Source organism: Colossoma macropomum, unplaced genomic scaffold, assembly GCF_904425465.1.
Source record: "Colossoma macropomum unplaced genomic scaffold, Colossoma_macropomum, whole genome shotgun sequence".
NCBI lineage: Eukaryota > Metazoa > Chordata > Actinopteri > Characiformes > Serrasalmidae > Colossoma > Colossoma macropomum.
Genome location: NW_023494785.1, coordinates 4,204,520 through 4,218,473, shown reverse-complemented (window position 1 = coordinate 4,218,473; position 13,954 = coordinate 4,204,520). Strand labels below are relative to the sequence as shown.

At 40.3% G+C, this 13,954-nt stretch overlaps 1 protein-coding gene across 1 annotated transcript in view; it reads left to right on the top strand.

The window, feature by feature from the left end:
- The window catches only part of abca4a (ATP-binding cassette, sub-family A (ABC1), member 4a), a 110,825-nt gene that overhangs the window by 45,235 nt on the left and 51,636 nt on the right, over nucleotides 1-13,954 (top strand). The window contains exons 16-23 of the mRNA XM_036581579.1: nucleotides 722-943; nucleotides 1,772-1,976; nucleotides 2,757-2,837; nucleotides 3,970-4,191; nucleotides 5,965-6,142; nucleotides 7,697-7,828; nucleotides 10,709-10,848; nucleotides 12,859-12,996. Of these exons, the coding sequence (XP_036437472.1) occupies nucleotides 722-943; nucleotides 1,772-1,976; nucleotides 2,757-2,837; nucleotides 3,970-4,191; nucleotides 5,965-6,142; nucleotides 7,697-7,828; nucleotides 10,709-10,848; nucleotides 12,859-12,996 (1,318 nt within the window). The remainder of the gene's footprint in view (nucleotides 1-721; nucleotides 944-1,771; nucleotides 1,977-2,756; nucleotides 2,838-3,969; nucleotides 4,192-5,964; nucleotides 6,143-7,696; nucleotides 7,829-10,708; nucleotides 10,849-12,858; nucleotides 12,997-13,954) is intronic.

Sequence of the window (13,954 nt, the reverse complement as noted above, 5' to 3'; positions counted from 1 at the left end):
AGAGTGGACAGTGAGTGGACACAGTGTTTAAAACTCCAGCAGCACTGCTGTCTGATCCACTCAGACCAGCACAACACACACTAACACACCACCACCACGTCAGCGTTACTGCAGTGCTGAGAATGATCCACCACCCAAATAGTACCTGCTCTGTGAGGGTCCATGGGGGTCCTGACCAAAGTATCAGAGAAACAGATGGACTACAGTCTGTAACTGTAGAACTACAAAGTGCACCTATATAGTAAGTGGAGCTGATAAAATGGACAATGAGCGTAGAAACAAGGAGGCGGTCATAATGTTACGCCTGATCGTTTACACTGGGGAGTAAGAGCAGTTGATAAAACCAAATGGCGTGATATGATCTTGTATGCAAGTCTATGTTCTCCATAGACAATCAAATAAAGTCTCACTGTCAGTTTAGCAGGGCTGAGGTTCAGCAGTGAACACAATAAAAGCCACTCTGATATCAGTAAACACATTAGAAACACTCAACACTGTCCCAAAATGCATTAGGAGGTGCAAAAAAAACAACAACACACTGTTGTTTTTGATTTTCGTTGAGTTCTCTTCTCATGTTTACTCATAGGTGCTCTTCTGGTTTATTGGCTATTTCTGTATCACACTGACCTCTAGTGGCCATCAGTATGAGTCACACTGGGTTATGCAGTTCAAGAATGCACACAGTAGCATTACCATTTGCTTTCTCTTTGTTTGTTTTAAGGGAGGGAAGGTTCTGAACTACAGCAATCCCATCATCCTCTTCCTCTTCCTCCTCACCTTCACCACGGCCACCATCATGCAGTGTTTCCTGATGACTGTTTTCTTCAACAAGGCCAACTTGGCGGCGGCCTGCAGCGGGATCCTCTACTTCAGCTTCTATCTACCCCACCTTGCCTGCTTCACCTGGCAAGACCGCATCACCAAGGACATGAAGATCATGGCAGTATGTCACACTGTTTACCTCCAACTGATAACATTAAAAACTGCTTTTAGTAAATGTCCAGTAATAGGGGTTCTGCTTAGGACTGTGTATGGCTGTGGGACAGGGACTGTTTCCTGGTCTGAAACAAAAACACTGTTGTGTTTTAAAAGATGTGCAATCAAATGGCATTACTTTTTAAATTTTCTGAGAAAATATTTTTATTTACAGTCTGACAGTAATAACTGAGGAGTGATTTTAATCCAGTATGAATCTGCAGTGTGTGTAGTTTTACAGTCTGACTGTAATAATTGTGGAGCGATTTTAATCCAGTATGAATCTGCAGTGTGTGTAGTTTTACAGTCTGACTGTAATAATTGTGGAGCAATTTTAATCCAGTATGAATCTGCAGTGTGTGTAGTTTTTACAGTCTGACTGTAATAATTGTGGAGCAATTTTAATCCAGTATGAATCTGCAGTGTGTGTAGTTTTACAGTCTGACTGTAATAATTGTGGAGCAATTTTAATCCAGTATGAATCTGCAGTGTGTGTAGTTTTACAGTCTGACTGTAATAATTGTGGAGCAATTTTAATCCAGTATGAATCTGCAGTGTGTGTAGTTTTACAGTCTGACAGTAATAATTGTGGAGTGATTTTAATCCAGTATGAATCTGCAGTATGAATCAGTCTGACTGTAATAATTGTAGAGTGATTTTAATCCAGTATGATTCCGTCTGACAGTAATAATTAAGAATACCACAAAACCACAGCTATAATGTAACGACTTGTCTGTGTGGTTGTAATTTTGTCCGTTGTTCTCAGTGGCAGTTTCTCTGTGATTTTGTTTGTCAGAGCCTGCTCTCCCAGGTGGCGTTCGGTTTTGGGACGGAGTACCTCTCCCGCTATGAAGAGCAGGGCCTGGGGCTGCAGTGGGACAATATTCACACCAGCCCACTAGAAGGAGATGAGTTTTCCTTCCACACCTCCATCATCATGATGCTGCTGGACACTGTGCTCTATGCTGTTCTTGCCTGGTATCTCGACAGTGTGTTCCCAGGTACAGGATCAGCTACAGTACTGGGGGTGGGAATCACAGGGCATCTCACGATACGATATTATCACGCTACGTTGTCCACGATAATGATGATATCACAATACTGCAATTCTGTGATACTCGATATATTGCAAGACAATCCTCTACAATACATCACGATATCTGTGTAACTGAAGAAAATAAAATACTCCTAAATACACTCTCAGAAATAAAGATACTAAATGGTCACTGGGGTGGTTCCCTCAGGGGTGCATCTCAGTACCTTTAGTCAGGGAACATAACTGAACCATAATCCACTGAAATGATATGTTCTAAGCTGTACTGACTCCACACACCCCGTCTCGTCTCCAGGCTTTTATTTTACTGTTCTGTTTTAAAACATTCGGTTATGAAAAGATACAAATACGAACTTTTCACCTGGAAAAACTTATTTAAGGTTCACAGTCGGACCTTAAAACCACTGTTGTACCTTTGAGGAACATTTACACTGTTTGTACCTTGATGAACAAAAATATACCTGCACAGCACCTTTATTTCTAACAGTGTACCAGTTTTAAATTATAAGTAAATATTAGCCTCATTATTTGAATATTTTTGTCTATATTTTATATTTTGGCGCACTGTCACTTTAAGAGACATGCTACAAATTACACACACACTCCACATTTTAGAAGCATGCTGTATGTATCCAGGTAGTGTGTATTAAACAGCATACAATACACATAGTGTCATATTTCTAGTAGCAATATGTTCATGTTTGTTTCATCTGTGTGTGTGTTTCAGGACAGTACGGCATTGGCAGACCTTTTTATTTCCCTATTCAGCCATCCTATTGGCTGAACCTCACTGATTCTCCAAAACCAGGTGAGTCAGTGCCTAACTACAGGAAGGATGTGTGTGTAAGTGTGTGTACTTCTATTGCTGTTGTTTTGAGGAACAAATGTCGTCACAATGATGGGACATGTGAGATTTTGTATGAGTGAGGACCTTTTTTACTGGTCCTCACTTGAACATTTGCTGTTTTCATCACAAATTCAGCTTTTTTTTGGAAAAAAACTGAAAGAGCAGAAAGATTGTTTTTTGCATACTGAGGTTAAGGTTAGGGCTAGGTTAAGTGTAGATCAATGGAAATTAATAGAAGTCCTCATTAGTAATGTAAGACGAACGTGTGTAAAGCTGTTGGAGCAGGATTACTTTCATATGGGGAAGTTCTGTAATTTAGATCCTTGATTTTAATCCAGTGTGAATCTGAAGTGTGTGTAGTTTTTACAGTCTGACAGTAATAATTGTAGTGATTTTAATCCAGTATGAATCTGCAGTGTGTGTAGTTTTACAGTCTGACAGTAATAATTGTGGAGCGATTTTAATCCAGTATGAATCTGCAGTGTGTGTAGTTTTACAGTCTGACAGTAATAATTGTGGAGCGATTTTAATCCAGTATGAATCTGCAGTGTGTAGTTTTTACAGTCTGACGGTAATAATTGTGGAGCGATTTCAATCCAGTGTGAATCTGCAGTGTGTGTAGTTTTTACAGTCTGACGGTAATAATTGTGGAGTGATTTTAATCCAGTGTGAATCTGCAGTGTGTGTAGTTTTTACAGTCTGACGGTAATAATTGTGGAGTGATTTTAATCCAGTATGAATCTGCAGCGTGTGTAGTTTTATAGTTTGACAGTATTAATTGTGAAGTGAGAGGCTTTTTGTGATTGGCAGAACCAGAACTCAGCTGGATCCCTAACAGATTAACAAATCCTGCTAATACTCACGGCTGTTCAGTGTGTTGTTATTGTTATTGAGTACATTCCGTCACGTAAGGCAGACAACTGCGCTATGACCTTTTAATTCAGGCTGTCTGTGGGCATCTTGAGAAATTCAATCTATACTTCATCTCATATGAATCTGACATTCAAAATGTTTACAAATTACATTACAGAAGCTCCCCCTGTGAAACGACTCCAGCTCAAATAATCCTTAATAATCCCTTCCTTTCTTCTAGACCCTGAGAAGCCAGAGGTGGTGAGTCCAGCAACTGACAACACAGCAAAGCAAGTTGAAGAAAATGCTAATAATCTTGCCCAACCTAATGAGGAGCAGAAGGTCCAACCTCCGGAACCACCGGCATCCTGCAAACATGGAGAGCGACGGGAGAAACTGGAGCTGCACAAAAAGCTGGATGAGGAGGAAAGCAGTTACCAGAACCAGAGTATTATGTCTGGAGGTATACCATGAACACAGCTCACCAAAAGCCTGGTAATGTTGAAGGAGCAGTATACGATTCTGGAGGACGATTGTTGATATTTGAACTCAAACAAAACAAAGCAAAACAAACACACCCCTCCCTTCAGTGCTCCTTCAGAAACTCCGCCCCCAAATTCGTGGATGCGAATAAAACCCTTCACAAACCTTACACACATATATTATGATATAATGTTAGAGTGAGCAACCACACAGCAAGTAATAGCTAACGTTAGCTCGGTAGTGGTCAGCAAACTGTCGCTACAGTTGGTGCTGTGAATCTGACCAGTTGCTGTCACAAACGTTCTCAAACAAGACTAAACAATACTGACCTATTGATTCCGTGAAACAGCAGAACTTAGTTAATGTTGCCCACCTATCCAGCAGGTGCGACCTCCTCATCCGTTTTCATGCTTTTTAACTCTCAGTGAAGCTGAAGTCAGCTTCTTTTTTGCCAGCTTCTTGTTTGAATGTTCCCGTTCCACCTTAAATTGGGCTCTCACGCTGTGTGGGCTGTCACTGTTTGGGGAGGACAAGACAAAACGTTGAGAGGGCCGACATGTTCACAGGGTGGGACGAACATGTACGCGTGGCCATCCCGGCTATGAAAACGAAAACAGAGAAGCTCAGATTACCGCACACATAGGAGGGACGTGACTTCATTCTCTGATCAGGATGCTGTTACTCCACTATGTCTTTACATAGAAAATAGTTGTTTGCTGCTATATTAATGTTTAAAATATGAAATATATCACCTTTAAGAAAGTGTGCTGGAGTTAAATCATACCACAGGTGGAGCTTTTGAAGGAAAGCCTTCATATCAAGTTGTTTTTAATAGTTTATTGCATAAGAATGATCTCTTGTTACACCTTTGCATAAACAAACAGCCAACATACACTGTTCTGCAGTTTAGGAGCACCTAGTTATTCATTTTTATTTTTTGCTTGTTTTTTTTTTACACACATTAGTATGTTTTCTTTTTTGTTTGGAGTAAATTAATATATTAAAGCCTAATCAAAATTGTTTTGAGAAAAAAACATGGTTAATAGTGACAGTGCTACCTTGAGAATAACGGCAAAGGACATTTTCTCCCCTTGTAGCACAAACATTTCAGGTAATTCAACCACTTCGAGCGCAAAAGAGTTTCAGTATGAGCCTTAGAGAGTAGTTTGGGAAAGAAAATGTCAAATCACAACTTAATAAAACCTGCTCTTCATAACAGAATAGACAATCTGATGAACATGAAGCTGAATGTTGAAGATAAATACCCAAAGGAATAGTATGTAGGAGTCTTTGCTAACAAATCCTTTGCAGCTTTTTTAAAGTAACAGTGAAAGACAAATATTACTAAGAAAATTCCAGTAGTGTGATACATGTACACATTCCTAGACCACTGCGGGAAGCTTGTGGCCTTGTGTTCTCTTTGGCTGTAATGTTGACCTTCTTATCAATAGTTAATGTGTGTTGGAGGTGTTTTGTGCTGCTACGGTGAGCTGAATTCCTTTATTCTGATATCACACCATTTGTTAACTGCCCAGTTTCCTTTCTAGCTTTTTAGTATCACTCAGTTACATGAACAGTGTTTAGCATAGGAGATAAAAAACATCAAACATAACCAGTAAAAATTTGTCCGTACTTTCAATCTTGGCCAAGTTATCCGTCCTCCCTCCACTGCCAAAATCAAAACGTGTTCTCTGCAGACATGCACCTGTTGTCTTTTGCCTCACATCTATTCGCATCCCCTCTCGCCCCACAGAGAAGATGTTCTTTGAAGCAGAGCCGAGCGGCCTGGTGGTGGGTGTGCGTGTGGAGAACTTGGTCAAAATGTTCAGCGGCAGCTCCAAACCTGCTGTGGATGGCCTGAGCATCACCTTCTACGAAGGCCAAATCACTGCCTTCCTCGGTCATAACGGAGCCGGGAAGACAACCACCATGTAAGTGCCTTATACCACACACTGTGTTGTTTTTGTCATTGTCCTAACAAAAGAAAATCCCAGCCGAAACCCATCCAGCTGTAGATTTCTTGTTTGGTACAATAGATACCAACCTTGGAAGAGAGCTTCAATACTAATGTACAAAAGTTTCCCCTTACAGCAAATGTAGTTAATCTGTGACGGAAATTTGCTCCTTTAGATTTGCATTTTAGCTACGAGGCGAATGGACAAAAGTACACACAAAATTCAGGCTTCCAGATGGCTGCCTCCACTATTTTCTGCTATGCAACATATTTTTGTTTATTTTTATCAATAACAGAATGTCATACAGTGTCAGACACCTGCATAAGGAAGTTGAGATTACTTACCAAATCAATGCTGTTTGAGGTGAGCATGTGATGATAGGCATGCAGGTAGCCTGATACAGACTGGTGGAGTATAAGGAGTATAAGCTTCCATTACTTGTTAGTTACATCCCTGTAGCTGCAGTGCAAAACTAGAGAAGCAAACCTCAAACACCAAATATGAACTACGTTTGGGGTAAAAGGGAAAAAACACATTGTGTTTCTTGTTTTTTGATTAATCACTGCATATACCCACCCAAATGTAGTACAGTAGATACCAACCTGGAAGAATGAAGGTAGAGGTCTGCGCTGGACTGTTATTTCAGTCCCGTTCCCACCCGTTCCCAAAGATTTCTACTCATGCCTGCAAAATCATTTATCCCGCTCCCGCCCGCACCGGAGTGTTTGTCCTGCTCCCGCCTGCAGAGTTCCATCAAGGCGAACTGACATCCAATATCTGACACAGTCTGTTCACAAATACATTATCCTCTGCTGAAATAACATGGCAGTCATGGTCTTCAGGCTGCTTCTGGCTTCTCTTCATGTGTGCTTCGTCCTGCTCCCACCTGCAGTGGGCTGGTTTCCCACCCGCTCCCACACACTACACTGAAAATTAGTCCCGCGCCGCAAGATATTGTAGCAGGTCCAAATAGGTCAAAATAAGAGCTTCAATTCTTATTGAGTGTTATTAATGCTAGTACTAATAAAGAACACATGAACACGCTTGGAGGAGAGTGCTAACTGCCCTGTTTTGTCTACACAGTGGGCCTCATTCACCAACCATTCTTAAGAAGATATTTCTTCTTAAAACCCACTTACGCAGTTTTCACAAAGATTCTGACATTCACTAACCTTATCTGGGATTTGTTCATAGGTAAAAACAGAATCTACACACTCAAGAGCACAAAGGTGTGAACAGTTCTGCGGTTTAGCAACATGTCATGAATTTGACGTAGACTTTTTCTTAGAACCTTTCTCAAGAACACATTTTAGAACAAACTTATTGATATTGGACATTGGCCCACTGTTATGTGGCTAGGCTCTCTCCTTATGCCATGCTTGCACAGAGCCTAAATGAGCTTCCAACTGCAGATGGCAGTGTAGCATCACTGGGAAAGAAATTGTGTTGCAAGGGACAGGAAAATGGTATGATATAATAAGCTGATGAGACACCATATTGAGATAAACAATGTTTGTTTCCATGTTTTAGGTCTATACTTACTGGATTGTTCCCTCCTACTTCGGGCACGGCCTACATCTATGGCAGGGACATTCGCACAGAAATGGACACGATCCGCCAGTCTCTGGGCATGTGCCCTCAGCACAACATCATCTTCCACCAGTATGTAGAACCCTTATGTTGGACTCAAGGGTTACAAGTCATGTAAATATGGAGATTAAACAACCCTGACTCTTAATGTTCTCCTGACGACATTGATTAACTGGAAGATATTGTAAAATAATATATTTAACCAGTATATCATATATCATATCAGATACAAGTTACTCGGCTGTTGGAGTGGCAGATGTTCAACATTACAATGTTTGGGTTGCTTATATGTGATTCTAGTGACAGAAACTTAGGAGATTCTTGGGGTCAGGTGAGCGGAGGGTGGGTTAAGGGTGATGGGAAAGCAGTATAAAACTCAGGAGCACATTCTAAGTGGCAGCATGGTTCCTGCTTCTGGTTCGAAAGGCATTTTACTCAGTTCTGTTCTCATCGAAAAGAAAAACGAAGAAAAATGTTGAAATGATGGAAATATGACCGATGTTATGTGCCCACCACCATGAGAGGAGTTCTATCATTGCAGTGTTGCATTGTGGATCGTTGCAGCCGTAAAAAATTACATATTAATTAGAAATTCAACAGAGACCATGGCATTTTTCGGTAACGCTTTATTTGGATGGTCCACTGTAGAAGACTGTAAATGCTCGGTCTGTCTATGAACTAAATACCCATTAAATGCAACTGAACTTCAAGTTCAGTGTGAAAGAGCTTATTAAATCTGACCCTAAACCTAACCCTAACCTTGACCTCAAAGCAAAACCTACATCTGCTCCTAACCTTAAACCCTAATCATAATGTTGTTGATAATCAAGTGAACGTCACCAGAGGGTTTGTTAATGATTTAAGGATCTGTAAAGCATCTATAGGGGACCATTTAAATAAAGTGTGACCCATTTTTCTTTGCTCTTCTGACAAAGAGTTTTTCTCCTCTTTATGCAAAAGCATTAGATCCTTTACCCACCCTGATGTGAAGAGCCGGTGGGCTTCTGTGCTTTTAAATGCTTTGAGAGACTCTCTGGAATAGGGACAGGGGTCGTGTATGAGATAAATATAAATGTCAGGAAAACACAAATTTAGTAGCTTTTTCACCAGTTTAAGTGGGACCAGGAGTTCAGGGGAAACTGTATAAGATTCGCAGCCTGTTTTGTTCACTTTGTAGAGAAAACTTGTTTTTTCTCTTCCAAAGTAAGGAAAGTCATTTTAGCCATCTTTCACCTCTAGTTACGTTCGTGCAGAGCAGCAAAGCCAGGAATCTAGTCCCAAATATGGCGGCCACAACAGAAAAATCACGTGGCTGAATTCCTAGGATACATGCAAACATCTGTTTAAAAACATTTTCAGCAGCTATTTTCCCTGCTTTAACAGAACTGATTCAGCTATATCATCAGGTATTTATCAAGGTCCTTGAAATAAGCTGAATCCGGTGTTTTAGAAAACACAGAAATATACAGAGTTCTCTGACGGTTGTGATTTAGGCTTTAGGCTTTACAGCTATACCCTACAACAAGGTCAGTTAGCGCGAAAGAAAACACACCAAAATAAAAAATTAGTGTCATAATCATTGTCGTTGTCATCATCATCTAAAACATTAAATTAAGAACGTTTACAGTGGTGCTTAAAAGTTTGTGAACTCTTTAGAATTTTCTATATTTCTGCATAAATATGACCTAAAACTTAATCAGATTTAATCAGTCCTAATAATAGATCAACCAAATTAAAGAAATGAGACTAAAAATATTAGATTTGGTTGTTTATTTATTGAGCGAAATGATCCAATATTACAAATCTGTGAGTGGCCAAAGTAAATGAACCTTTAAGATTAGCAAATAATTTGAAGGTGAAATTAGTCAGATGTTTTCGATCAATGGGATGGCGATCAGGTGTGAGTGACCACCCTGTTGTATTTAAAGAACAGGGATCTACCACAGTCTGATCTTCACACCATGTGTTTGTAGAAGTGCATCATGGCACAAAGGACATTTCTGAGGACCTCAGAAGAAGAGCTGTTGATGCTCTTCAGGCTGGAAAAGGTTACAAAGCTGTCTCTAAAGAGTTTGGACTCCACCAATCACAGTCAGACAGATTCAAATAGAGGAAATCCAAGACCATGTTACACTCCTGTTACACAGGAGTGGTCGACCAACAGAGATCACACTAAGAGCAAGACATGTAACATAGACATGTTTGCGAGGTCACAAAGGAACCCAGGGTAACCTCTAAGCAACTAAAGGCCTGTCTCACAGCGGCTAATGTTAATGTTCATGAGTCCACCCTCAGGAGAACTCTCAACAACAATGGTGTACAGGGCAGGGTTGTGAGGAGAAAGCCGCTGCTCTCCAAAAAGAACATTGCTGTCCATCTGCAGTTTGCTGAAGATCACATGGACAAGCCAGAAGGCTATTGGAACAATGTTTTGTGGATGGATGAGAGCAAAATAGATGTTTTTGGTTTAAATGGGAAGCACTAAATTTGGAGAAAGGAACACACTGCATTCCAGCATAATACTCTTATTCCATTTGTGAAAGATGGTGGTGGTAGTATCATGGTTTGGGCCTGTTTTGCTGCATCTGTGTGACAATCTGATGAAGTTTTGGTCAAATTTATGCGAAAATCTAGAAAATTCAAAAGGGTTCACAAACTTTCAAGCACCACAGTAGAATGTGACAACAAGCAACGTGGATATACATTTTCAGGGATATCATACAAAGAAATATCAAAAAACTTCCTTATTACACTATTTACACTGCAGTCCTTTACTACACAATCCTGATACTAATGTGTTTTAGCACAGGAAGGATTATCTTAGAAAATCTGTTCAAAGTAATATTCATTTTATGGTTATCTAGTGGTGCTTTTTGTGCTTCAGCACTTTTAGGACACTCTCTGCATTAGTCTAACTTGCTGTGTGTCCTCTGTCTGCACTTTCTCATGCAGCATGACGGTAGCTGAGCACATCCTGTTCTACTCTCTGCTGAAGGGTCGGCCGCTAGCCGAGGCTCAGCAGGAGGTGGAGAACATGCTGGAAGACTTTGGCTTACCACACAAGAGAAACGAACAGACCCAGAACCTCTCAGGTGTGACAGCTAAGCATCACATACATTAGAGGGTGGAGATTTTTTATATCTGGATAATATTAAGAGATCATAACACATCAGTATCAGTTCAGTGTCAGTTCAAACCCAGTGAATCTCCAGGGCACTGAATAAAAAACACAGCTTTACTAAAGAAGGTCCTTTAGTAAAGGAAATTGTTCTATTTAGAACCATGAGCTCTGTATAGAACCATTTCACGCTTAAACGGTTCTTTGCATGGTAAAATGATTCAGATTGATGCAGAATGTGTTGTATATGGTTCTCCTATTGTTACAAGCTTGACATCATTATCAATCATCAATAGCAGAACCCTTTTGGGTGCTATATAGAACCATTTTCAAAAAGATTCTTTCAAGAACCATACATCGATCAGGCATAACATTATGACCACCTCCTTGTTTCTACGCTCACTGTCCATTTTATCAGCTCCACTTACTATATAGGTGCACTTTGTAGTTCTACAGTTACAGACTGTAGTCCATCTGTTTCTCTGATACTTTGTTAGCCCCCTTGTACCCCGTTCTTCAGTGGTCAGGACCCCCATGGACCCTCACAGAGCAGGTACTATTTGGGTGGTGGATCATTCTCAGCACTGCAGTAACACTGACGTGGTGGTGGGGTGTTAGTGTGTGTTGCGCTGGTCTGAGTGGATCAGAAACAACAGTGCTGCTGGAGTTTTTAAACACTGTGTCCACTCATTGTCCACTCTATTAGACACTCCTACCTTGTCAGTCCACCTTGTAGATGTAAAGTCAGAGATGATAGCTCATCTGCTGCTGCACAGTTTGTGTTGGTCATCCTCTAGTCCTTCATCAGTGGTCACAGGACGCTGCACCACAGGACGCTGTCGGCTGGATATTTTTGGTTGGTGGACTATTCTCAATCCAGCAGTGACACTGAGGTGTTTAAAAACTCCAGCAGCACTGCTGTGTCTGATCCACTCAGACCAGCACAACACACACTAACACACCACCACCACGTCAGTGTTACTGCAGTGCTGAGAATGATCCACCACCCAAATAGTACCTGCTCTGTGAGGGTCCATGGGGGTCCTGACCACTGAAGAACAGGGTAAAAGGGGGCTAACAAAGTATCAGAGAAACAGATGGACTACAGTCTGTAACTGTAGAACTACAAAGTGCACCTATGTAGTAAGTGGAGCTGATAAAATGGACAATGAGCGTAGAAACAAGGAGGTGGTCAGAATGTTATGCCTGATTGGTGTATACAACACATTATGACTCAGCATGCAAATGGTTTATTAAAGAACCTTTGAAGAACCATCATTTTAGTTGTGTACCTTTATTATGACATGGCTGTGGACGAATCTCTCATCGTGTTTGGGTGTTAGCCTTCATCGGTTCCGTCTCAGTTCAAACTCAGTTCAGTCTCAGTTTAGACTACAGTGTCTATTATACAGAAGCAGAATATGAATCATAAGGTTCTTAAAGGGTTCTTTAGTAAAGAAAATGGTTCTATGTAGAACCATGAACACTCAAAGAACCCTTTGCATGATTAAAGAGTTCTTTGCATGGTGAAAGAGTTCTTCAGATTGATGGAGAATGTGCTGTAGATGGCTCTATATATAGAACCCTTTCAAAAAGGTGCTATAGCACAAAAAAGGGTTCTTCTACTGTTACAGGCTTGACATCATAACTGTAGCAGAACCTTTTTGGTGCTAAATAGAACCATGAACACCCAATGAACCTTTTTCATGATTAAAAGGTTCTTTGCATCATGAAAGGTTTCCTCAAATTGATGGAGAATGTGCTGTAAATGGTTCTATATAGCACCTTTTTGTAAACAAGAACGCTTTTCAAAAAGGTGCTACATAGAACCATCTATAGCACATTTTCCATCAGTCTGAAGATCCTTTCATGCAAAAAGTTGAGTGTTTATGGTTCTATATAGCATTCTGCTGTGGTTACAGTGTCAAGCCTGTAACAACACCTAATATAATCTGTGCTTTGTTTACAATGTAACACCATACAGGAGGGCTGCAGAGGAAGCTGTCTGTTGCCATGGCATTTGTGGGTGGAGCTAAAGTGGTTTTCCTGGACGAGCCGACTTCAGGGGTGGATCCGTATTCCAGACGCTCCATCTGGGACCTGCTGCTCAAATACCGCCCAGGTTCATGTACCAGTATTCAGAAATTTGATACATCGCAATATTAAATATGCACAATAATGTTATTATGGACCCTTTGAAATATTGTTATTGCATTTTAGTCAGACAAGTTACAGTTTCAGCAGATATTTTTTAGGTATGTGGATCAGAGTTACTTTCACAAGCTCCCACTACACTGTCACACTAACACACATCACATGATACATTCCCTTCTCTGAGTGGAGAAGCCACAGCACAGCAGAAGGAGGAGCAAACAGAGAACTTTTTCTCCTTCAAAATGGTGAAAATTTATATTCCAGCCAACTTGGAGAAGGTAAAATTGCTCAGTCTCAGGAATACATGCATAGTTTCAGTCACAAAGTGCATGTATGTACGGTAAAGTCACAAAATAACACTGAACTAACCTCACTAACCCTATTATCCTAAACTCACTGTAAAACTGCATGATACAAAGTAAAAACTTTTACCTCTGTCTGTTATAAGCCTTGTTTTGTCAAAAGTCAGTGTGCAGACTCAAGCCAAGTAGTACTGAACCGAGTATGGGGGGAAAAAACGAACTTCATGCTAACATATAATGGAAATCTCATATACCAGCTAGCAGAAACTGGCGTTACGGTTGGAGGTACGGTTTGATAAACAAAGACTACTATTAACAACACCAAACCCAGTTATATACTGACATTTGCGGCATGTTCATGATAATCATATGATGAAGTGCAGGATATGGCTTTTTTTTAAGGTGGTACATTACCAGTACTAGCAGTTCTAAGCTTCAAAAGTCTAAACCTAGTGTGTGAAAGTAAACCACTGTCATATATATATATATATATATATATATATATATATATATATATATATATATAGATAGATAGATACTTTTTCTCGAATTTTCTCTTCCAATTTATTCATATCCAATTCCACCCACTGGTAAGGACTCTCCCAATCACACAATACCCCCAGC